Raw genomic sequence first — 23,345 nt, forward strand, 5'->3', positions numbered from 1 at the left:
TTATTTAATTACGTGTATAAATACTGAACTTATTGATATTTTTATATAAAAATAATACCGATATTATTAGTATTTTATTAATATAATATTAAGTTTGGGGTGGCTTATTTCCATTGAAATTATTTGAGACAGGACTAGTTTGGTCAAAACCTCTGTGGCAGAGTCATCAACGTCGAACTCGCTCATAGGTGGCCAACTCGGCTTTTCCGTATAAATTTGACTATCAAATATCAAACGTCATTCAAGAACCTACCGTGTATTATTCAAAAGAGACAGGCGTCTCCAAGTGGGAGTACTGGATTGAGAGCTTTGGTACATATTCGCTTGTAGCGATCTTATCTGTTAGTCAATTTGTTTATTCTAATAATAATAACGTAGACTACTACCGTTCTTTTCTTTTACCCTTCTTTTCTCTCTCTTCAGGAAGCGGAGAAATCGCGAAGAGAGACCTCGGCGGCTGCCGAAACCCCGATCGACCTCGTTTTATTGTTCTTCAGGTGATCGATTTTGTTCATATCACTTGGTTTTATCAATTTTTTTTGTATCTTTTTTTTTTTTTGGCGTAGTATTCATTTGATTTGTTCAGTTGTTTGTTCCGGGGTTTGGGGTGGGGTGACTAAAATTGAAACCAAGCTCATCTTGCACTAAAATCTCCATGAGGAATCTGTAGGAAGAATCTCCAAAGATAGTTGATTCTTGAAACGATCGGTTCATCTCTGCTTATCACCTCTCAGCTACCCGAGTATTTTTTTTTTATAATAAAAATGGAATCTTTATATGGTTCGGAGCTTTAATTGCCGTGTAGATTGGATCGTAGGTGTTCAATCATTGCATAATCTTTTTTAATAACTTTCTTTCAATTTGTTGGAAACTCGGCTGGTTCTTGATTAATTTGAATGAAGGAATATTGGTTTTCTCTTGTTATTTACGTACCGGAATACAAAAGCTTGATGTATGGCATAAGGAATTAGACAATTTTGTCTGAGTATATCTGGCACATTAAATTGGGCTACTTTTCATTGGGTTGCTATGAGCATAAACCATTGTTATCATTTGTCTTTTCTATATATCCTTTTCAGGGTTCTGAAATTTTATCCAGAAAGTGTCTGATAGAGAGAGTTTTGTTGAATTAATGTCTCCAATGGAGCTCTATGAAGTTCGATTTTTGGTTCCTGTATACAAATGCAGAGTTATATGATGTTAGTAGTATTTGCCTCCATGGATGATTGCTGTAGTTCAGTTGCATGTTCAGTACTGAAAACTATAGCAATTGTTTCATTTGGTTGCATGTTGACCTTCATGTAGAACTTTGGACTCAGTTCATGCCAAAATTAGTGTGCACACAACTAGAGACACACTTTTCTTGTTAGAGCCTTCATAGTCACTAGCAAGACAATTGTGGTTCATGATGCTTTCCATTTATTGCTCTATTGTTACTTGAAGAGGCAGAACAATCTCATTTTAAGCATGCTCACTTGATCTTTCCTGTTTATTTCATTTGCTTATCCATTTATTGTCTATTTCAATATACTATTCCTCTGTTATCTCATTTTCCATACAATTGAGGAGTCTTAATTCCTTCATAGTTCTTCCTGCAGTAGTTTTTCAGGAACAAATGTTGATCTATCTAACACACAGTATCATCAAAACAATAGCATGTCATCAGAAAAAAACTTTACATACCCCTTCTTGATTGGTTAGCAGGGATAAAGAAAGATGGATAAGAACGAAGACTCGCATAGTTTTGGATGGGAAGATGTTACGAGAGCATTTTTTGCTGCCACTTCACCTGCAAGTGTGCAACCAACACGCCCATCTGTAGTTTTTTCATCCAAAGATGAGAATAATGGCAACCAGTTACAGAAACTGCAGCAACAGGTTACAAAGATGTTGAAGGGTTTTTCACCTCCACCTGAAGTGAAGAGAGCTTATAATCCGGAGGTTCTTACCACCCAAAAGCGTCAATGGGCAAGGTTCCAGTTAAAATCATTGGTATTAACATTCTTTATCTCTCATTAAGTACAGCTTTGCTTCTACCTAATTGGCCTGAGGGACCTTTCACTTTTCAGTGCCTGTTAGTTTTCTCCTTGTAATTTGATCTCCAAATATGAATGTTCTGCTGCAACTTTTTGCTCCCAGTGTGGTCTGCTTCCCTAAAACTTAACTAATATTTCTTTTGTCATTATTGCATGACACATAAAAGGTTTTCTCTGTGCAGGATAATAGACCTGTTAAAGAGCCATCAAGAGTTTTTGAGAGCATGGTTATTGTTGGTCTTCATCCTCATTCAGATGTTCAAGCGCTTGAAAGTCTTGTAATGCAGAAAGATGATGGAAGTCCAAAAAGAGCAATAAACTTACTCAATAACCATCACCAAGTTCATGCTGCATCGAATCTTGAGCCACAGGTTCTTATGCCCTCCTGTGATAATAATAATATTATTTACTTTTCATGATTATCACTTTCTGATATCTTACCATATTGAAGTAGAATTTTCAGAAGTCTATCCAGAATAGGATATCAACTAAAAAGATGCATTCCTAGATAACTTTTACTTCCTGGGGGGTAAAATAATCAAAACATTCCTATTACTTGAGTTCTTGCTCGAATATGAGTTTGACAGCAAAGCTCAAAGTCTTTGGTTGCTGTTTTTATGTGAACTTGCTTATTTGTTTACTACCAGGGCGTTCAATGCTAACTTCTTGATAAACAACTGGTATTTATCTAAATGTTCCCCTTTTTTCAGGTTCTATTTGCATATCCTCAAAAAAAATGTCTTCCACTCAAGTACAAGGATCTTCTTTCTTTCTGCTTACCTGGAGGTGTACAGGTCCGGAACTTTGTCTGATGGCTTGTATATTTCTGATTTATTTTGCAACCTTCATTTACTAATCCACAGCAGTACCTTCTGAAGATTTTTTTCCTCTCTTCTTTTCTTTTACTATTTGCATAAACACATTTCACAGCTGAAAACTGTTTAGACATAAAGGGGTTAAGAAGTCTGCTTATAAATATCTTTTGCCCTTTGATTTTGGGTTGGGAAAACAAAAATATGCTTTGTCTCCTTCCTCATGATTTCAGTTATTCCTTGGCCACTTGCAACTGGCCTTAGTAGGACCACAGAAAACCAACTGAAGGAAACATCAAAGAAGTGAATGAAACTGGATTAACATGTTTATGTTCTCTTGTTCCTAAATTCATGAGTCAAGGATACTGTAGTGAACACAGTCTGCCATATATATTCAGATTAGAATGGATCCGTGGCGTGATTATTGACTTTTCTAATTGTTTAATTCTACACTTCTGCTTCAAATACCGGTTTTGGGACTGAAGTTCTATTTTGATTGCTAGTAAAGAACAGAGATTATTTTCCAGGAGGATGAGAAATTAGCTATCTGGATATTGATTGTTGAAACTTTGAATCACCTTTATCAGCATAGAGGTTGATGAGTTCTTGGTAAACCATCTGAATTGGCACTATCATTCATGTCTTTCTCATAGACTGATAGTAAACTAGTAATTAATTAAACTGAAGGTTCTTGTGCTCAGTGCTAATGAGTAGTTGTACCAATCCCTGTATAATATCTTGGATTTGATTGCAAACTTTATTAATACTAATTAAATATCTCACCAAGATAACGTATATGTTTTTAGCATGTAATTTGGAATCAACGAAATATGGGTAATCTTTGTATGGATTTGGTTGTAGCTGCCTAGGCATTTTGCATAGGCCCTGCCTAGGGTAACCTCGACTTCTTGACAAGCTTCTGCACTTTTTTCCCCTTTGTATTTGAAAGAAGTTGCTCAATTTGATGAGTTATATTCCTCTTGCTTCTGCATTGACCATTCTGGCATGAACCCACATGATGTGATCTTTTATGAGCTTAGTGAGTCGGAAGTGGCATCTGATCATATTTCATGGCTAAGAAATAATGTATATGATTAATACCATAATTTGTATGTGCACCATGAGCTATTGCAGTTGCATATATCTGCGCTATTATCATACTTTTTTGTCTGAAATATTGCATGTCTCGAATTTTGAGCAACTAGAATTGCCATTTGTATTTGTGACTAATTACTTATATCTTAACCCTGGATCTAGTGTTATCGTGTCAACTTTCGAAGATACTATGTATTCTCCCTTTCCAGCTTCTTCTTTTAGTTGTGACATGGTGTTTATTCATTTAGCTATTTAAGTAACACGGAGTGACCTTTTTTATGTGATTTATTGATAGTGTTTTTTATATTAGGTTCATGCAGTGGAAAGATCTCCTTCATTGAGCGAGCTGAATGAAATACTTCTAGGACAGGTGAATAGTCTTGCATAATGAGTTCATCATTAATTGACATTTTAATGTCTGTCATTTAGAATTAGATATAAACACTATTCTTCCATATGATGCGTAACTAGATTTTGTTCTATTTGATCTCTATTCCCGTCTTAGCTAGTGTACTCATGAATATTGCCCTTTAATGTATTGTTTCGCATGTATGCTCTATGGTCCTCAAGAGATCCTTGTGGTTTGTGATGTACAATTATGTCATTGTGGTTTCGTATTATAACGTGGTCTCCTACATTTTATTGTTAAGGCATATGGCTTTACTTTGCCATAAAAAATACTTTATATAGCTTCAAGTCATGCAGTAAAAAGTTGCAAACTGCAAGGTATATCTTTACTACCATAATAAATGGAAGGGGTTTTCTATCCTAAAAGGTTGCAAATTGCAAGGTAAACCATTGGTTTTTCGATTACAAAAGCTAAACCGCAGGACTGCAATTTTCAGATGAAGTTGCAAAACCTTAGGGTCCGATTTAGTACTTTTCCTTATTTCTTTTGATCTTCACATCTACAGTATTCATGGATCAGGTACTTTAGACAACTCACAACATAATATTTTGGCCTTATTGGGCCAGACGATGAATGAGGTTAAGACACATGTAGTCATGTAGATAACTCCTTGTTGACCTAGGATGGCAGCCATGCAGTCAACACTGGTGTATATCTTGAACAGCATCCTAAGGTCTTGGTCTATCTTTGCGTTGCCCTAACCAGGATAATAGAGCGTATGAGGTGCCTAGATCATTTGTGTTAGTTTTGTTTGGATTTCACTTAACTAGCAGTCTTGCACACTTAATACCATGTTGGTAGTTTAGAAGCATTAGCAACAAACTAAGAAAGTGATTCCAAACAAGATGTTACTGTCATTGCTACTTTCTACCAAGGATTGGTGTGCGGTGGCATGTGGAGTGCTGATTGGTCATCAATGTATTGTGTGGCAACATGTGGTGCAGTGCCGGCACTTGGCATTGGCAGAACCTTGACATTGATCCCTTCACTTTTGACACATGGCATGGTCTGAATGTGCTGGCTAGCATGGCAATCGATGCTTTCCTTTTTGTTGAATAACTGGATGCAGATTTGGGTGCAATAAGATTGCGGTTATGTGTTTAAATCGTATCCAAGGATGTGTCTCAGGAAACATTCAAATTCGCCCATGCATATATTATATTAGATCAGAATTGTCTCATCTTTGGCTCTATGGCCTTTTAGTGCACCTTTGAGATGAAGAAGCTTGAATTTGCTAAAGTTCCACACTTTTTTTCTCTAGACTTCATCTTTGGACAACTTTTCAAGGTTGCCTCTCAGTTCTATGAGCAAAAGCTGCAACAATGACGGAAAAACCTTGTAATTTCATGGCAAGACCATAATCAAAGATGCAAAATTGATATCAAGTGATCTGATTATGTCAAATCTTTTGGTGTCTTTTTCACATCTCAACTTTTAGTTTGTTCTCTTGTAGATTAGATTTTATGGCATGACCTTCTCTTGCCTAAGTTTTCCTTCATTAGCAAACTGCCATCACCTTCTAGAGGATTAATAATTAGGCTGACATGTCAAGTCTTTGGGAGTCTTCTCAAGTCTCAGAGAGTAGTGCTCTCTCATGCCTTGTGTGTGGGACTTTTTCTGTGGGGGGGTTTGTTTTGCTAATTGGCTTAAAGTTTGACTACCTCTAGCTGTGAGGTGTTGAGCTCCATAGAAGAAGCTGATAGAGGTAAGTAAATGGCAGTATATATTTTGTGGGCATGTATATAAGTTTGCAACTTTAAGTTGGCTATACAAAGATAAGCAAATTTACAGTTGTATATTTTCTAGATATTCTTCTAATTCTTTCTTTTACTTCTTTTTAACTTTTTGCATCTTAAAGTTGTAATGGTCTTTGACTCTTTTCAGGAACAATTTAAGGAAAGCAACCAGTCTTTTGTATTCCGTTTACAGGTATGAGCAATATTAAACAACTTATTCATTATTGCAGTAACTCCATGCTTAGTTCCATGTTGGATCTTGTTGTCATTTCTCATTAATCATATATCATTTTTTTTGCACTCTTCTATTCGATGGAATTTTCTTTTCTTGGATAATAGATCCAAAAGGACATTTAAAACTGTATTACTTCTCTGCTTGTATCCACCTACTGTGATATCTACAGCAGCCACTCCTAAGCCCGGATAGAGGATAACGTTTGCATTAAATAGCTTGATAGCCAATGTAGAAATTTATCAACATAAACTATGAAAATGGATCCTAAAAGAGTTAATTGTAGCACTCAATTTAACGAAGAATCTTACATTAAATAAAGTTGCGCATAGGAAAATTGTCCATATTGCTGACCTCAAATAGTTGGAGTTCTTGACTTGTAGACTTGTACTACTTCTATGGAAAGATATGGAAATCGTCATTCTTACTTTGCTCAAATAGAATTGTCTTGTACTGTCTTTGTTATCTAGTTATTATTCCCTCCCTCATTTATTTTCTAGTAGTTTTATTATGTTGTATGACTGAAATACAAAAGCTTGTAACTTGGCTCTTTAACATTTGTGACTATGGTGATAAACAGATGAAACTTGCATGCTGTTTCTTTTCAATTTGCGAGTTCAGTTTTAGTGATAAAATCTAAGTTAACCATACTTGGTTATCAATTAATTTGAGCATTTACAAGAAATTTTATTAACAACCCAAAGTGATTATAATTGGAGATACCAATATTTATGGTACAGAAGTTCCTGTATCATTGGGAAATGCCCTATATTTGGAGCAGATCTTGAAAATTTCCTTTTCATGCTAATCCTGAAAAGTTAGTCCTCATTGCTTGCTAAATTAGTGCCTTGTATAAATGCTACCATGACGCCGGAACAAATCTAGAGCCAGGTGATCAGTCATGGTTTATGGGTGTCTTTTCCCTTTGATTTGGGTTGAGAGGTTGGTTCTTACTTCTTAGCAGTTGAATGTGACATGATATTTGAAATGAAAATCCCTAAAGGTAATTGTCTCCTTTTTAATTAAATTACTGAATGAAAAGTTGTGTTCTACTTAAGAGTCTGCTTCTTCTTTTCTGATGGTAACTGTTCTCTAAGTTTAGTCAAACGACTCAAACCTATATACACATTAGAATGAGTTAAATACATGGGAATGATTCAGTGATCAAGCTGTGATGTTAGTACTATGATTTGGCTTATACTGACAGTTTACATAGATTTCCTTGCAACATTATCTGGGACATGTGAACACATTAACCATCAAATTTGCCATCTTGTTATCCTATTGATAATTTGTTCGCTCTCATTTTCTTCTGAAACTTTAATATCCACACTTGTATGATACAAATTCCTTGATTGAATGACACGTTCAATATGGATATACATTTAACCAAATGCAGTAGACATCTCAAGGGAACTTCACAAGAAATTTCATCATTCTGCAGGTGGCTGATGATTCAACGTTGTATGGATGCTGTGTCTTAGTTGAAGAAATTGTGCAAAGGCCTTCTAACTTGGTTTCCATGCTTATGGGAGAAGAAGCCTCCTTGCCATCCTTGAGTCGTTACATAATTACTACTCCAAGATGTTATTGCATTCTTTCTAGGCTTCCGTTCTTTGATTTGCATTTTGGTGTACTTAGAAGGTAACATATACTAATTTTTTTGAACATCTTTCTTTTCTATATATTAATTACATTTGATCACCATGTATTCTGTAACCAACATATGCTCTCAGGAAAGCTTTTATGTAACAGAGAATAACATAGGCCACATATACATGTATATAAGTAAGAAAGATTGTCTATAGAAACAAAATACCAAAATCTGATAGTAAAAAGATAAAAAAATCCGCCTATAAGAAAAGGAGAATTTCCCAGCTCTCCAATCTAGCAACAATCAGCTGTTGCATAGAATATGGGATCAATAATGGATTTTGACAGTGCAATATTGGTCATGTGGTTGGACACCATCTGAGGCTGCCAAAGCACGTAGCATAGAGATAGGGCCTAACACAACCAAGGATTGCTCTCTGTTAGCTTACAATCAGCATATATATATATATATATATATATATATATATATATATATATATATATACTTCATTTATTTTTTGAAGAATTGTTATGTGTTCCTCTTTTAGCCTTATTCTGCAATTGTTATGCACTAGTATGCCTGCAGTTTGTTGCTGCCCTGTTAATATTGGCAGTAGAGTTCAAGTTTACTTAATATGATTTTACGTTTTTATGATCCCCTCTTTTCAAATTGTGATGCAATTGACTCTCCTTTGCTTGTGTGTAGCATCTTCATTGAGGAAAGGCTGGAATGGCTTACAAAAGGTGTTGACATGCTAAACTTGCTATCACCTGAAGAAACTCATGATGAGGATTGTACTACAGAGGAACAACATGTGGCTAACAATGCAGAAAACCTGTCAAGATCTTCTGAATTGACTACAGAAGATCCTTTTCCTAAAAGACTACTAGGTAATGGTAGTTCATTGGAAAACCAGATGCATGAACTGGAAGTGAATTCTGAGGTAGTAACTGAGAATACAAGTAATATTGAAGTCAGTCAAAAAGGAGAGCTTGTAACTGGACTTGCTGCTCAAGATGGTGATGATAATTTAATTGGTAAAATTTTGAGTGATAGGAGAATTGGAACGCCAACTACAGATACTGTTTTGCCACTTCTTCGTTGCCACCTGTATGAAAGTTCTGAATCCTCTGCAAGGTATAGTGTTTTCTCTACTTAGCATCATAATTTTGAGGGGTTCCCTTCAACCCGGCACTCAGTATTCTGTTGTTACTGACTAGAATTGCAACTCTTCCCAAGTGATTTTCTGTTTGGGTGAATATTGTATCAAGTTTTCTGGATCCTTTCTGGATTTAAATCTTTAAATGGCATATGCAAGTTTATACAGTGTTGGCATACTATCTTCTATTTAATTTTGTAGTAGATGGCATTCATGGACCATTTTATGATTGTTAATCATCAAGACATTTGCTGTTGTTGTATTTTCCCCCCTAATTTTTATAATTTTTTTTGTTTTCATCACACTAATTTGATAAGTAATTGAATTTTTTAATCCTGATCTTGTGGCCTAGATGATAGAACTGAGATTGTGAATTGGTATATTCATTATAGTTACTTTAGAAGTTTGTCTCTAAATGGATACATATTGAAAAGTGCAGGTGACATCTTGAGGTTCTAGGAAGCCTTAGATGAGGTTCAGGTTCTTGAAGTTTAGAATTGCATAAGTTTGTGCATTAGCCTGTGTGAAAACTGTGTTGTAAAAAGCAAATATGTCTCAGGGTTCCTTCAGGATTGCCAAGAACTTCCTGCAATACTTTGATTAGTAGTATCCTGTTAATTCCTCCCATACTTTGATCTGCAGGATTCTCTTAACATTGACAACCATTTTATTTTAGATTAAGAACCATTTGATATTGGATTCAAGGATGGCCATGCCACAAGCACGCATCGTGCCGACCACTGGCCAGCATGGCACGTGCCACAACATTTGCTGGCCGTGCTGCAAGAGAGGGAGAGAAAAAGATAAGAGATTACTCATCTTCACCCTTCATCGCTCGTTGCTTGCCGCTTGCCGAGTTGCTGCCACTGTCGCCGCCCGAGCTTGCGTTGGGTGCGAGCAATGAAGCTGCTAGGAGGGGTGCCGTGTGGCACCCCTTGTGTCATGTGCCGGTATACTGCCGGCACAGTAAGTGCCAATTGTCACGGCCATCATTGATTAGATTTAGTGAAAAGTAGTTGATTCTTTGTGTAAAGGTTGGTCTCCTCCACATGTATTCTGTAGTAGAGATAGTTACTAGCAACATATGCTCTATGCTTTGGTGTACAGCAATATGAGCCATTGAGTATTTTTAAGGTAGTTTTGAGAGAAAATTATATACAAGGGAATTATTCTTATTTGGAAGGAGATACAACCTTCACTAAATTACATGATAAATTAGCAGACATATCTAATAACTACTAGCATCATTACATGCAGCTGCGAGGGTTCCCCTTGTGAAGAGAGAAACTTCAGGAGTGATGTTCATGAAAATAAGATGGACTTGGAAGAGGCATCTTCCATTGGTGATGAAGATTTAGATGGGCGCACCATTTTGGAGTGGGCCAAGGTTTGCTTATAATAGTATAAGTGAAGTGTGCAAGTACCACTTTTGTATCCAGATACAAATTTTTTGATGTATTTATCTGAATTTCCAGGCAAATAATCTTGGATCTTTACGAGTAATTTGCGAATATTACCAGTTGAAATGCCCTAGCAGAGGTTCATCAGTTACCTTCCAGCCCTTGGAGCACTTGCATCCATTGGAGTTCCATAGACCTGGTGAAACAGTTCTTCGTATTGCTGGCTCTACCATTGATGTTAGATCCTGCACTACAAGCTTAGAAATGGCTGAGGTGCATTTCTGCTGGTGCTATAATAAGACTTTAATTTACCCAGTTTGGGGCAAGCATAATATTCCAGTCTTTTATTAAGAAAAGCTCGACGCATCCTACAATTTTTATTTTCATCTTGCTTTTTCAGGTACACAATGCACTCTTAGCTGAGGAAGAATCTACAGCATTATCTGTATGGGCAGTCGCATGCATATGTGGCTGTCTAAGGCTTGAAAATGTAAGTATAAACACTTATCTGATCTCTTCCTAAATTTGTGGTAGCACTAGTTTATTTGCACATATGAACTTCACTACTGCATCTTTTTTCACAATGACCCCTTTTGGGACAAAAATGATGATCATAGTAAGGATGCTTATTTCTCTTCCTAACATTTCCATGGTAGTATTTCGAGTATATCCAGATGACTCCTCCCAAACTTACGCTACTAATGTTATTGTACATTGTTACAACTCTATAAGTAATATAAGATATATGGTGAGAGTAAAATACTATTAAAACTGTAAATCCTTAAGTAGTGAATGAAATCATATTCCTTATTAGTTAGTCTATTTGCATTTCTTTTATATATTTAGAATAAATTTCATTTGCTATGTTGCTGTAATACTCTGTGCTGATGCCTTTGAGGCAGATACAATATGTGACATGAGTGAAAAAAGGATTGGATACAAATTGGGTGGCACTAAAGCCATTTCTATATCTGTGTGTCGGGACTGGCTGAAATTAAGAACCTTGATCTACATATGTAAAATAGGGGTCCTATATTGCCATGGCTCGTGATGGCATCGTTAATTTACCAATAAAGTACATACATAACTAAAATTCATGTAAGCCTACTTAATCGGAGCAATGTCATGAGTAATAATATCACATTTGAAATTTTGTTCTATATCTGTTTATTTACAATATGTCCATATCCGTTTGGATCAATATGGTTTTAAGTTCTAGTATCTGTTAGACAGTAGTATCTACACTTTTCGAGCTGGAATCGGATGGGTTGCACACCCGTTTCAGTTGTTTTGGCAGAAACAGCTGAAACAAATGCATTTAATCCTTAAATGGGTCAGACACGACCTGGATTCAAACCCATTTAATAAGTAATAACAACTTTACCCCTCTCTCTCTCACTCGTTCATCTCTTTTCCCATCTCTCTCTTGCAATCTCCCTCGATGCATCACTCTCCATCAGTTGCTTCAGTGGGCCAAAATGGGTGCATTTTAATCCTTAAATGGGCCAGACTTGACCTGGATCCGAACCCATTTAATAAGCAATACTCTCTCTCTCTCTCTCTCTCTCTCTCTCTCTCTCTCTTAATCTCCCTTGATGCATCCTCTCTCGATTTGGCACTGACAAGCGACAGCAAGCCATGCTGAGTGATTTTCCGGAGATGTTGACCTCCAATCAGTAGTTATCTGGCGAAGTGAGGAGTCTTTTTTTTATTTTTAATTCTTTGGTTAAGGTTTTCCTTTTTCATTTTTTTTCCATCTCCCCCCTCACTCTCTCTTCCCTCTCTCCCCTCTGCCTCTCTTCTCATCTTCTCCCTTTCTCCTTACTGGCTACAACACCATTGCCTTTATTGCTATAGTAGCAATCTAGCAGAGTGAAAGAGGGAAGGAGAGGGTTGTTGGAGAGAGGGAGAGACTAGCGAGGGATGGGTGATTTTTTTTTAAAAAAATTTCCTATTATTTTTTCTATTTATAAATATTTTTTTTCCAGCATTTTATATTTATTTTTAACACTTTATGTAATGAAACAATACTTTGATCTATATTGCCGAAATGGCTGATACATATCATTTTCTAGTGGCCAATCCCAATCCCAATATCGATATGCACAACTTTGCTGTAGATATCTAGATATCCATATTTGGATATTTTTTACATAATATGTACTAGGATCTAGATTTGGAAGATTTTCAAAATGTATATTCGCATCTGGATCCGTATCCAGCTTGGTGTTCCTTAGAGTTGTACATTTGCTGTGTAGCTGTTAACTGACTAGTTATAGCCGTGTATGTTCAATTCCTACTTGTTTTGGAGAGATTTAAATTCTCAACTTAAATTTCATGAATGAACATGGTACACTTCACCAATGAACATAACATCTTGTGTAACATCGTTTTCCATTTTGCTATTCACCAACTGATAGCAATCAAAGCAAGCCTGTAAGTTCAGTTTATTTGTGTGAAATATCATATTTGTATATATTCTTGTCTTCAACAGTTAGTGTTCTGCATAAATACATTTGAAGTGGAGCTACTTATTTCTTTTGTAAAAGCTTTACAAGTATGCATGGTAACAATGCAAATGCCCAAATCAAAACTTCCGTAACACACATATAAATGATCTTACATAAGGAGGCACATCTTTATACATAAGGTAATATCCAATAGCCCAGTTGGTTTTAGCATTTACTGATCATGGATCATGGATCATGGATCATGTCTTATCATGCACATCATTTATCTAATTACGTATGACTATTCTTGTTAGGAACAGTTGACTAGGATTTATTCATGCATACTGATGATATTGTAATCTGGGCAGGTAATGACAATGTTTGCTGCTGCACTTTTGGAAAAACACGTTGTTGTTGTTTGCTCTAATTTGGTATGGTTGTGCTCCTGCATTTATTTTATTCTTTCATTTTTGATGTTATAATATTATTTTAACACTGTTTTTATCTCATTACCTTGTTACCCTAGTCTTATATTATATCTTCTGGTTAATAATGGTATGATGTTTCTTAATCATCTTATATAAGTCAATGACTAAAGAAGCCAACTTTGGAAAACAAGCTTCAAGCAGCTTCTTTTGTGTTCCTTCTAAATTCATCTTAACTTTTGATGAGACAGTTCGAACTTTTATGCACTGATTAGGCGGCTTTTCTTTCCTTTATCACATACACATGACATAATGTTCAAGCGAAGGTAGGTGTAGGTGTTAGGTCATATGATTTCTGCCCATTTATACTACATATTCTATCTTGGAAGACAACACAATAAAGCAATTACATTCTTATGTATGGAATATGAACTACTAGTCCTTAGTAATAATTTCATTGAATTGGAAATTGATTGTTAAGAACAACAACGGCTGTGCCGGTGGTGTATTGGCACGTGGCACTAGGGGTGCCGCACGGCACCCCTCCTAGCAATTTCATCACTCATCGTTGATCGGTCGACGCAGCTCCCGTCGTACCTCATCGTCGCTGTTCGCCGCCGTCTCACCATCGTCTCGTCGCCTTCAAGCTCAAGTTGCCAATTGCATGTGAGGGGGTGCCCTAGCCTGAGGAGGAAGAAATAGTGGTGGATCAGGTTGGGTCGAGTCGGGTGAAATAGAAACTTAAGTTGCGAATCTGACCCGACCCACTACTCTTTTCCTCCTCAAGCTAGGGCACCCCATTGCGTGCGATTGGTGGTTTGAGCTTAGAGACGACTCAAGACAGCAGTGAACGATGATGACGAGGTTGGCGCGGAGTGGCGACGGCTGGTCGACTACGAGCGGTGAAGGGTGAAGGTGAGCCTCATCTTTTTCTCTCCCTCTCATGTGGCAAGTGCCGTGGCATATGTCGTGCTTGCTGGTGGTCGATACTAGTGCATCCACGGTTAAGAACAACAATTTTCTTTTTGCAGCACTTGCAACAACAGAAACAACCATACCTTTACACTCAACAACGTTTGAGTCAGCTATATTAGTCTTTTTACCCCATTCTTCACTATTTAGTTCTCTTTATATCTTCTTGTCTAATTTTGCTGCAATTCTGATCTATAATATGTTCATGCTCAAATGCTTTATATCAAAACCATGTCAGTTACATGTTTAACCAAGTATAGCTCACAATCTTAAATTAAAATCTGGACAACTAATCATGTACTATTTTGATATGAATTAGAGTATTTTTGCTTATCTTTTTTAACATCTAACAATAATTGCATTTTCTTTATTGCAGCTAACTTTTTTTTTAAAAAAAAAATTCCTTTACTGGTATGAAGAATACAAAATCCATTTTATTTTCTCTTTTCCATGGATTTCTCCAAAAGAGTTGTATGTCCAAATTGGGGAAGACTCTGCTAGCTATACTCCTTGTTCCTTTTCAAGAAACTTTTAAATAATTCTTCTTCGTATTTACTTTTTCATTGCTGTATTGTTTTGTTTATTTCATTTATTTATATTATTTTGTTTTCAATAATTGGGAACTTGGTTGTATATAAAAGACTACTGTACAATCTATACATGATGCATTATATTGCCATCCAGTAACTGCTAGTAGTCGACTCTGACGTAATATCATTTGCAGGGAATATTATCTGCTTCAGTTTTGTCCATCATACCACTAATACGTCCATATCAGTGGCAGAGCCTACTTATGCCAGTATGTAACCTTTTTTACCTTTTACAAGGTCTGGTTTTCTGTAAGTTGAAAAGTTCTCCGGTTAGAACCATATATATATATCACTTGCAAGATGTTTGCTAGTAGTGAGTATCTTTACATTTAAATCCAGGTTTTGCCAGATGATATGATGGACTTCCTGGATGCGCCTGTTCCTTACATTGTGAGTGTTCATTCATCACACTGAAAATTTTCTTCTTGACTATAAATTATCTCTGAATCATGTGTTTGCTTTATCCTGTATTGGTGATGTAAGGAATCAGTTACCACTGTACTGCTCAATCTACACATGAACAAGTTCTTGTGAAATCATGTATAATCCTGCTTACAATGTTAGTAGTCTTTGTTTGCCTGGCAGCTATGAAACACGGACACTTTAAATAGCATGCTGTGTCCGTGTCCGACACTCGTCGGACACTTATTGGACACGTGTCGGATACTTCTACGACATATCCCATATTTAAAAAATTATAGAATAAATTCGAACACTCCTTAGACACTTTTAGACACCCTTGAAAAACTTTTTGGATATTAGATTTATCATATACTATAAAAGTTGATAGCATAAATTATCAATTTTAGAAAATTCCTGCATATGCTATAGAAATATAATGCAACAATCACAAGTTAGTACATATAAGAAAATTAAAAAATATTAATGTAAATTATTGTAAAATCACAGATTCGCTTATGCCATCCATTGTAGTTAAGTAATAGTAGTTAGTTATTTATTCTCAGGTAGTTAGATATTTATTCTTATAATATAGAATTGTATTATCATGTATTAGCATTATCATTTTTGGCTTTGTAGTATTGTATACGTTTTGTTTTTCTCTCATGAATAATTTATGCATGCTTGTGTATTTATACTATAAGTTTAGAAAAATATTTCTTTAAACGTATCGATAATATATATAATGCTTTTATTTATTTATTTTGCTGTGTCTTAAACGTATCGTGTCCTGTTTTTTTAAGATTTGTCGTATCCCCGTGTCCGTATCGTGTCGTATCCGTGTCCCGTATCCGTCCGTGTCTGTGCTTCTTAGCCTGGCAGTTAATCACTGAAGACTTGTTACCTTTTATTATGTGAGATGTGAGATTTAAGTACTTGAGATGATTTACGTACCTTTTATTATGTTAGTACAATTGTACTCAAGTTGGATGATTGAAGAAGAGTGAGCAAATATATATCCGCCCTCATATACATATCTCAAAAGTACATCAAACTAGGTAGTCAGTCTACAATGCTAAAAGCACAAATTCCCCAGTTTTGCAGCTGAACAAAATACCCTGGAATAATTCTTTTTTTAATCTCAAGAGTAATTCCACTATTCTAGGTTAAAGTAGAATATCTCCCCATTTTATTTAGTTAGTGAGGTTTTGGAACAAAATAATGATTGCAGGAATTATTTTTCTAGCATTTAGACATGGCCTAGCATGATGGAAATGTGGAATAACAAGAAGTGGATTAAAGTTTGAAACTTTGCCTGCTTTGTGACTTTCGTACATAAATAGGCTATCTGGAGTAACGAACAATATGGTTATTAGATGGATACAAGAGTTCTGAAAGGGCGGAGGTTCTGGAGATCCTGCAAATAAATCTTCATGGTTTTAGCAGCTCCCTCGATGTTGGCTGCCAGGAGATGAATTTCAGTCCGATAGTAGTGCAGTCCAAGTTGCTCTTCTACTCCTTTTTGTACACATTTACCCAATCACCGATAAGAAGATAAATAAGAAAGAATTAAGTACAAAACTCTTCTGGTACCTAGCTCTTTACCATTCTCCTTTTTAGTGTTCCACATCTTTATTTCAGGAGGAAGGTACGTAAAATTAAATATCATATAAAAATATCACCCCAAAGAAAAGAGGAAAAGAAAATGGAGCATTGCAGGACTTCAATGCACAAATATTAAAAATTAATCAAACTTCAATCAGCCGAATTCAAATTAACCTTTTCACTTGCTTCTCTTTATTTAAACTAGTGTGGGTTGGAACTTGTGAGCCAAAGAGGGTGATAGACCCAACGCAGGGTGGATGGAAACATTTGTTTCTATCTATTGTTCCTGTATGAAGCTAGGATAATTTATTTTTGACAAAGTCAGTAAGGATAGACTTCTTATCCCCACGTTAAACCTAACTGACATGGTTCTAGATGTTCCATATCCAAATTGTTCAATTGATCACTTCAAATTAATGGTATAAAAAGGCGGCTTGTACAATAGAAGTACTATGTTTATGAATTGATGGAATGACACATCTTTTTAAGTTGGCGGATGAAGTAGATCCATTGCTTTACTTTGAGTTATGTGCATGGATGGCCGTACCATGATATGGCATGTGTCGCAACACTTGCTGGCCGTGTCGCAAGAAAGCGAGAGAAAAATAGGAGGGAGACTATTAGAGCTTCGTCGTCGTTGTCGCCATCGTCGTCGCTCGTCGTGCTCGAGGTCGCCGATCAAGACAGGGATGCCCTAGCCTTTGCTGGCTCGAGGAAGAAGACGACCCAAGTGGGTCGAGTCGTTGGGTCGATTTCGAATAAAAACTTAAGTTGTGGATCTAGATATTTAGTGAGCGGTGAACGATGACGACAAAGAGTCTTCAGTGAAGTGTTGCTAGGAGAGGTGCCATGCGGCGCTCCTTGTGCTTACGTGCTAGTACGCCGCTGGCATGACTGTTGGTTATGTGTTCACCTCACTGTTCATCCATGTAATGGCTAGCAAACTCGGAAATGGTCATTTTGACATCCTTGCTAAGGGTGCTCCAGCCTAGGAAGGTTCCGAGGATGGACAAGACATACACAATCTTATCTTCGTTGCTAAAGAGGTTGTTTCCTGAGACCCTTGCAATGAACTTGAAATCTGAGAGCACAAATATTAAGTACTTTTTGAGGGAATCCTTCACAATAGAAGAATCCTGTGACAGCATTATGATTTTTCCTTTTCACGTCATGCCTATAATTTATAGTCTATACTCATTAGTGTGTAGTTTCTCCTTATAATCTTATTGGAGTAGCAACTAGCAAGTCAACCTGCGGTTAAATGTTCAACTGTAAATACATATACTGCACAGCAGGTTCACAAGCAAAAGTAGTTATGGAAATGACGTACTATAATTTTAGCTAATTGGAAAATAACTAATGCATGTGAGGAAGTTAGAAATGTTTGTGTGTCTTCAGCACCTTTCTCTCTGTTCAAGTGTTTATTTTCTTAGTTAACATTATAATTTCAAATTCATCTCAGCTTGTTGTTTTACTCTAAGGAGAAGTTTGCTGCATGTTTAGGTTGGTGTTCAGAACAAGTCTGCTGATGTACAGTCAAAGTTAGCAAATGTTGTGCTTGTGGATGCTAACAAGAATCAGGTTTGTAAAGGCCTCATGGAACTGTGGTTTTTGTTAACTCTACAAATTCCACTTTACATCTTCTTTTAGAACAGCACTTCATATAAGTTTCATTTTCCTCTATTGCTTTTGGTTCAACAAGTTACACCATTTTTCTGTACATTATTTTCTTAGTTTTGTTCTTGTATTACTAATTTACTATCATGAGCATGACCGGTTATTCATTCTCTGGATCAAATAGGTAAAGGGGGCCTCAATTCCACAATTGCCCCAACAAAAAGAGTTGCTTTCATCCTTACGTCCCTACCATGCTAAGCTTGTTGGTGAAAGTTATCTAGCAAGAAAACGACCAGTTTATGAATGCACTGATGTCCAGGTGATCCCTTGTGCTAGAAATTTATTAAAATTCCTTTATCCTTGTTTGCTTCCTCCATTGAATTTTATTTCTCCATAATCCATTTGACTATTCTAACACTCCATATTTTGTTCGCAAGTACCAAACTATAAGTGTAGACATCAGTTTACATTCTATGTAGCTTGAAGGTACCTTGTATACCTACTGCTTGTTGTAACAGAAATATAATAACATGAATAGCCACATTAGGCAGCATGTACTACATGGAGACAAATCCGAACATCAGTTGCGCAGCAGCTGAGGGTTCACAATTAGCTTAGTAAGCATTAGCCGCTCCATATAAATGTTGTTTTTCAGGTGTTTTAATGTTTCCGTGGAACCTTGAGATGTAGACTTAGTATTATGGAGAAAGAGTTTAGTTTTCTCACTTTTTAGTGACCTTAGTCGTTATCTAAGTTGAATGTATCTTTAGCATGTCTTTCTGTTAATGTATTTGTCTGTATATCTGTACATCGTCTCCCAATCTTAACCCAATTATTTTTTCTCTATTTGCAGTTCAGTTCATCAATATCATATCTTAGATGTCTAAACACATAATGAGCTTTTGTAGTATCCATTTTTGGTACATTTAGTTTATATTCCCTCATTGTATTTGATATACTTATAAGAGTTAACAGACTCTTTGTCGACCAGCAGTTGGCTCTTTAAGTTCTGAAGAATTTCCAACATTTCCTTGTTGCTGGATAATGTTATGCTCTTAAATCTACAGGTTGAAGCTGCTAAAGGTTTCATGGCAGTTCTTAGATCCTACCTCGATTCTCTTTGCTCCAATTTGCGATCTCACACAATCACAAATGTGCAATCCAATAGCGATAAGGTTTGTTTCTGAATTTTATAAGGTGCTCATGTAAAGAATTCTTGGTTTTAATTATCTTTTAATTGTTCTCATTTTCTTATGTAAGGTGCTGCCAAATTATAAATATGCATGCCATAAACTAGTTAGGTGGTGATGTTAGTTATCCAAACTCTGTGTTGGATTATAACAAACTGAATATATTCCTATTATGATGTTAATATAACTTGTTATGCATTAATATGATACTGGTTATAGATTACTGAAGTGGATAACTTGAAGGAGAAAGAAAGGGGTTATTCAGAAGTTTGTTAAGAGTAAGAGTTGATCGTCTCTTTTACTATCATTGTTGTTAATTCGGCATGGGCATTCAGACAAGCTATTCAGACAGATGGGATTGATACAACTTAACACTGGTTGACATGACTCTGATGCTTGAAATGAGTGTCTATGAGTCAATGATAAAACCAACCAGCATTATTTTTTGCATGGATGGTTTGTGATCTCCATGCGTGGCATAAGCATGCTTGCTTGTCTGGAGTTAATGAGAGAATAGAGAGAACATCTTGATGAAATATTTGAAATCAGAAGCAAATCGAAGAGGAGGAAAGGGGGCTAACTTCCGTGCATGTTTGTGTGCATTTCTCGACCTTTTAATTTAGCAGATTGCAGGTGGAGTTTTAAACTTGTTTGGAAATCATCATTTGGAAGTTGTCCAACTCTTTTTCTTGTTCCTCATAAAATGACTAGTGGGTTCTCTCTATTTGGCATTTGATAATTTCTACAGTTTCATTCCAGGAAAAATTTACAAGCTGCAACTCTTTTAAATTGTGGAAGTTTGTTACGTACCATGTGACATTTGATTTTATAGTTGTTCAAACTGGCAAGTTTGTAAAAGAAAAAGGCAAGATACCTGCTATTTGCTGACAATTTGACACATAATAGAACATTAGTAACATCTAGTTCCCTGAATTCATTGTGTTCCATTGTCACAAAGTTTTCCAAGTCACCAAACACAAGCTTTATATTTTGAACTTCAGCAAGTGCCTCTTTGGGATTTGAATATAGGAAAAGAGTAAGTTCTCATTAAGTCTGTTTTGGACAGAATTTTGTTTTAGGACTTTTTCAAAAAAAATATAGGCTAAAGGTAAAAGGGTATTTTTGGCTTACGAGATTCATCTGGTACTTGGTAAGTTTTTGCACATGCAGAAATAACTTTTCAAGTTAATACCACTTGATCTACTTTTCTGATCTATGTTTAGGAGTCTTCCTTGCACATAAACGATTTTCTTGCTTTCCTCTCTATTTTCTTTTTCTTAGGAGGCTGAGCTGGTTTGAGGCTTAAAGCTCTTCTTTTAGAATGTGATGAGTTTAACAAAGAGGACTCTGTTACATGCTGGAATATGCCAGGCTAGTTACTCACCCCTCCTGGCATATACCATCAGAGATATATTCCCCTTTTATTTTTGTCCACTTGTGATTTGGCTATGATGTTCTCAAGTTATTATGAGAGTAGCCCCTAAAATGTTCAACCAGAATTCAGGCAGCAGCATCTAGAATGCCTTCCAGATATTGTATGCTGGGCGATGATTAGATGAAGACATGGATGAGTGCTTTCCTGTAGGATAATATTTTGTCTGAACCCTGTCATTGATGCCGATAACTAGAAAATGGATAAATCATGTGGATAATGATCTATTGCTTTTATTAGTTTCTGTGCATAGAACTGATTCTTGTTTGCCTAGTAGGTAACTACTTTTTTCCTGCTGTTATTTAGGTTTCCTTACTTCTCAGAGAGAGTTTTCTCGGTTCTTTTCCAATTCGCGATAGGTCCTTCATGAAGGTATGGCAATAATTCAGAACTTCTCTCTCCTTTTTCTTTTCCTTGAATAGTGAAGCCTTTTATGCAGTGAACTGCAAAGAACTATCCTATAGGATAAGGTGATACCTATCCTGTGGCATTGGATGTCAGTTCAATGTTGGCCTTTTAGCTTCCATATTTTTTGTCTGTTCATTCAAATCCATTGATAAATGGGTATAAATATATATACTGTCATGATTCCCTTACTGTAACGTTAGTCTTAGACACTCATCCAAATGGGTAGACTGTTGACTTTTATACACCTGTTCTGGTCTAGACACCGTATTCTAACATGTCAATCTCTCAGATTAATTTAAAGACGCTTCTAATTTTTATTATTGTGTAGAACTGCTGAGGCATAAAGATTGGTCTTATTTAAAAATCTGTAGAATTTGTTGAAGAAATGCAAAAGAATTCTCACTGTCTTATCCTGATATGTACTTTTATTTATACCTGGTGATCTGGTGACAGCTTTTCGTGGATACCCAGCTTTTTTCTGTACATACAGACCTTGTTCTCTCATTTTACCAGAAGGATTGAGCTGCCATTAAAGATTCTGGTGGCCAGGACTCTGAAATGTGAGCTTAAACTTATGAAGGTAAGAGCATCATAAACCAACTCTTTTTTTTTTCCTGAATCAGTGAAATCCTATTCACTATAGTAGAAAGCCTAGTGTGGTTCCAACTTTTGTTTTTTTCCTATGAACTAGTGAAATCCTATTCCCTATTCTAGAAAGCATATTATACTTCATCTTTTGACAATTTCTGCTATTATTTACACTGATTTGAAGACTTTCAAACCCCCAACACACACTGTCAGTGTTCCATGAATCTAAGAGGCAGTCTGTCAGTAGTAATATGTCAAATGATTTTAGGACTTAATTTTTGACCATGCAGCTTAATGTCAGCAGATTAATGTCCTAATCCACTTACTATTTTGGTGTAAAATAGATGGTTGTCTTATTACTCTTTATGCATCTAGTATTTCTTGGATGCAATATGCAAATCATATCAGTACAAATCCTTGCAGTTCCTTGCTTAGATGGTAAAAATATTGCATAATTCATTTCTAGCTCCATTTTTCCTTATGCCCAGGAACAACTTTTATTGGACAATCAGCTCATCTCTGTAAATAAAGGCGTAATCTTGTAGCAAAAGGATTGAAGCCGCTGGAGAAGTTTCTGGTGGCGAAGATACAACAATAGAGCTCATAGTAGTCAATGTAATTTTTATCTTCCTCTCATGGTTTACAGTTGCACATATTTACAGCCGAATTAGTTATTCAAATGTAATTCAACTTTTTATTTAAATTCTCCACAGCTGTTGTAAAGCAGCAGAGTGGTTAAAATTATTTGTATGAGCAAAATTTTCAGTCAGTTACTGAATCAGAAAAGGAGATTGATATAAAAGAAAGATCCGAAAGCCATGTCAGTGGACATCTTTCATATATTTATTTTCATCACAGTTGAATCTAGTGCATTGTTAGTTGCAGAAATGGTCTACATTCATATAAAAATACAATTCGTGTCATGTTTAATTACTCTCTATATATTTGCAAGATAATATCACTCTATAATTACATTGACAAGTAGGGATCAAAATCCATAAGACTTGCAAATAAAGTCTACTTTGCTGTAATTTTGTATTGCATAGGTGTAATTGTGTAATCTTTTGGATGCTCGATACCAAAGTGGAGTTGTTTCTTGAGCTTCCTTTAATGAGAGGGAAATTGTATTACAAAAATTCAAAGTAGAAGATTTGTGATTAACCTTCTTATCACTGCAAAATCACAGCACTCTTTAC

General features: G+C 36.0%; 1 protein-coding gene across 2 annotated transcripts; it reads left to right on the forward strand.

Annotated features, from left to right (window-relative positions):
• Nucleotides 1-364: 364 nt before the first annotated feature.
• On the forward strand, nucleotides 365-23,001 carry LOC140760078 (uncharacterized). 2 transcript variants are annotated; one of them, XM_073096880.1, is made up of 20 exons: nucleotides 365-497; nucleotides 1,705-1,992; nucleotides 2,219-2,407; nucleotides 2,747-2,830; nucleotides 4,254-4,313; nucleotides 6,237-6,281; nucleotides 7,765-7,964; nucleotides 8,620-9,051; nucleotides 10,331-10,460; nucleotides 10,549-10,746; nucleotides 10,874-10,963; nucleotides 13,292-13,354; nucleotides 15,045-15,119; nucleotides 15,250-15,300; nucleotides 18,418-18,495; nucleotides 18,716-18,850; nucleotides 19,599-19,706; nucleotides 21,460-21,525; nucleotides 22,015-22,141; nucleotides 22,638-23,001. In XM_073096880.1, exons 2-19 carry the CDS (start codon nucleotides 1,717-1,719, stop codon nucleotides 22,081-22,083), a joined length of 2,349 nt encoding a protein of 782 aa, XP_072952981.1. In that variant the 5' UTR covers nucleotides 365-497; nucleotides 1,705-1,716; the 3' UTR covers nucleotides 22,084-22,141; nucleotides 22,638-23,001. The 2 variants fall into 2 exon arrangements, with proteins under 2 accessions (XP_072952981.1, XP_072952982.1); XM_073096881.1 differs by lacking the exons at nucleotides 19,599-19,706; nucleotides 21,460-21,525; nucleotides 22,015-22,141; nucleotides 22,638-23,001 and having other exon boundaries at nucleotides 15,045-15,147; nucleotides 18,716-18,779.
• Nucleotides 23,002-23,345: the final 344 nt, after the last annotated feature.

The sequence above is a fragment of the Typha angustifolia genome, chromosome 5, assembly GCF_048772165.1.
Source record: "Typha angustifolia cultivar Huaian chromosome 5, ASM4877216v1, whole genome shotgun sequence".
In the NCBI taxonomy this organism is placed as follows: domain Eukaryota; kingdom Viridiplantae; phylum Streptophyta; class Magnoliopsida; order Poales; family Typhaceae; genus Typha; species Typha angustifolia.

What these genes read in the sequence shown, in the direction of transcription:
- LOC140760078 (XM_073096880.1), top strand. Translation starts at nt 1,717, where the DNA reads ATGGATAAGAACGAAGACTCGCATAGTTTTGGATGGGAAGATGTTACG. An exon ending in GGCAGAGCCTACTTATGCCA is followed by an intron (nt 15,120 to 15,249) that starts GTATGTAACCTT and finishes ATTTAAATCCAG; the next exon opens with GTTTTGCCAGATGATATGAT. An exon ending in ATGCGCCTGTTCCTTACATT is followed by an intron (nt 15,301 to 18,417) that starts GTGAGTGTTCAT and finishes CTGCATGTTTAG; the next exon opens with GTTGGTGTTCAGAACAAGTC.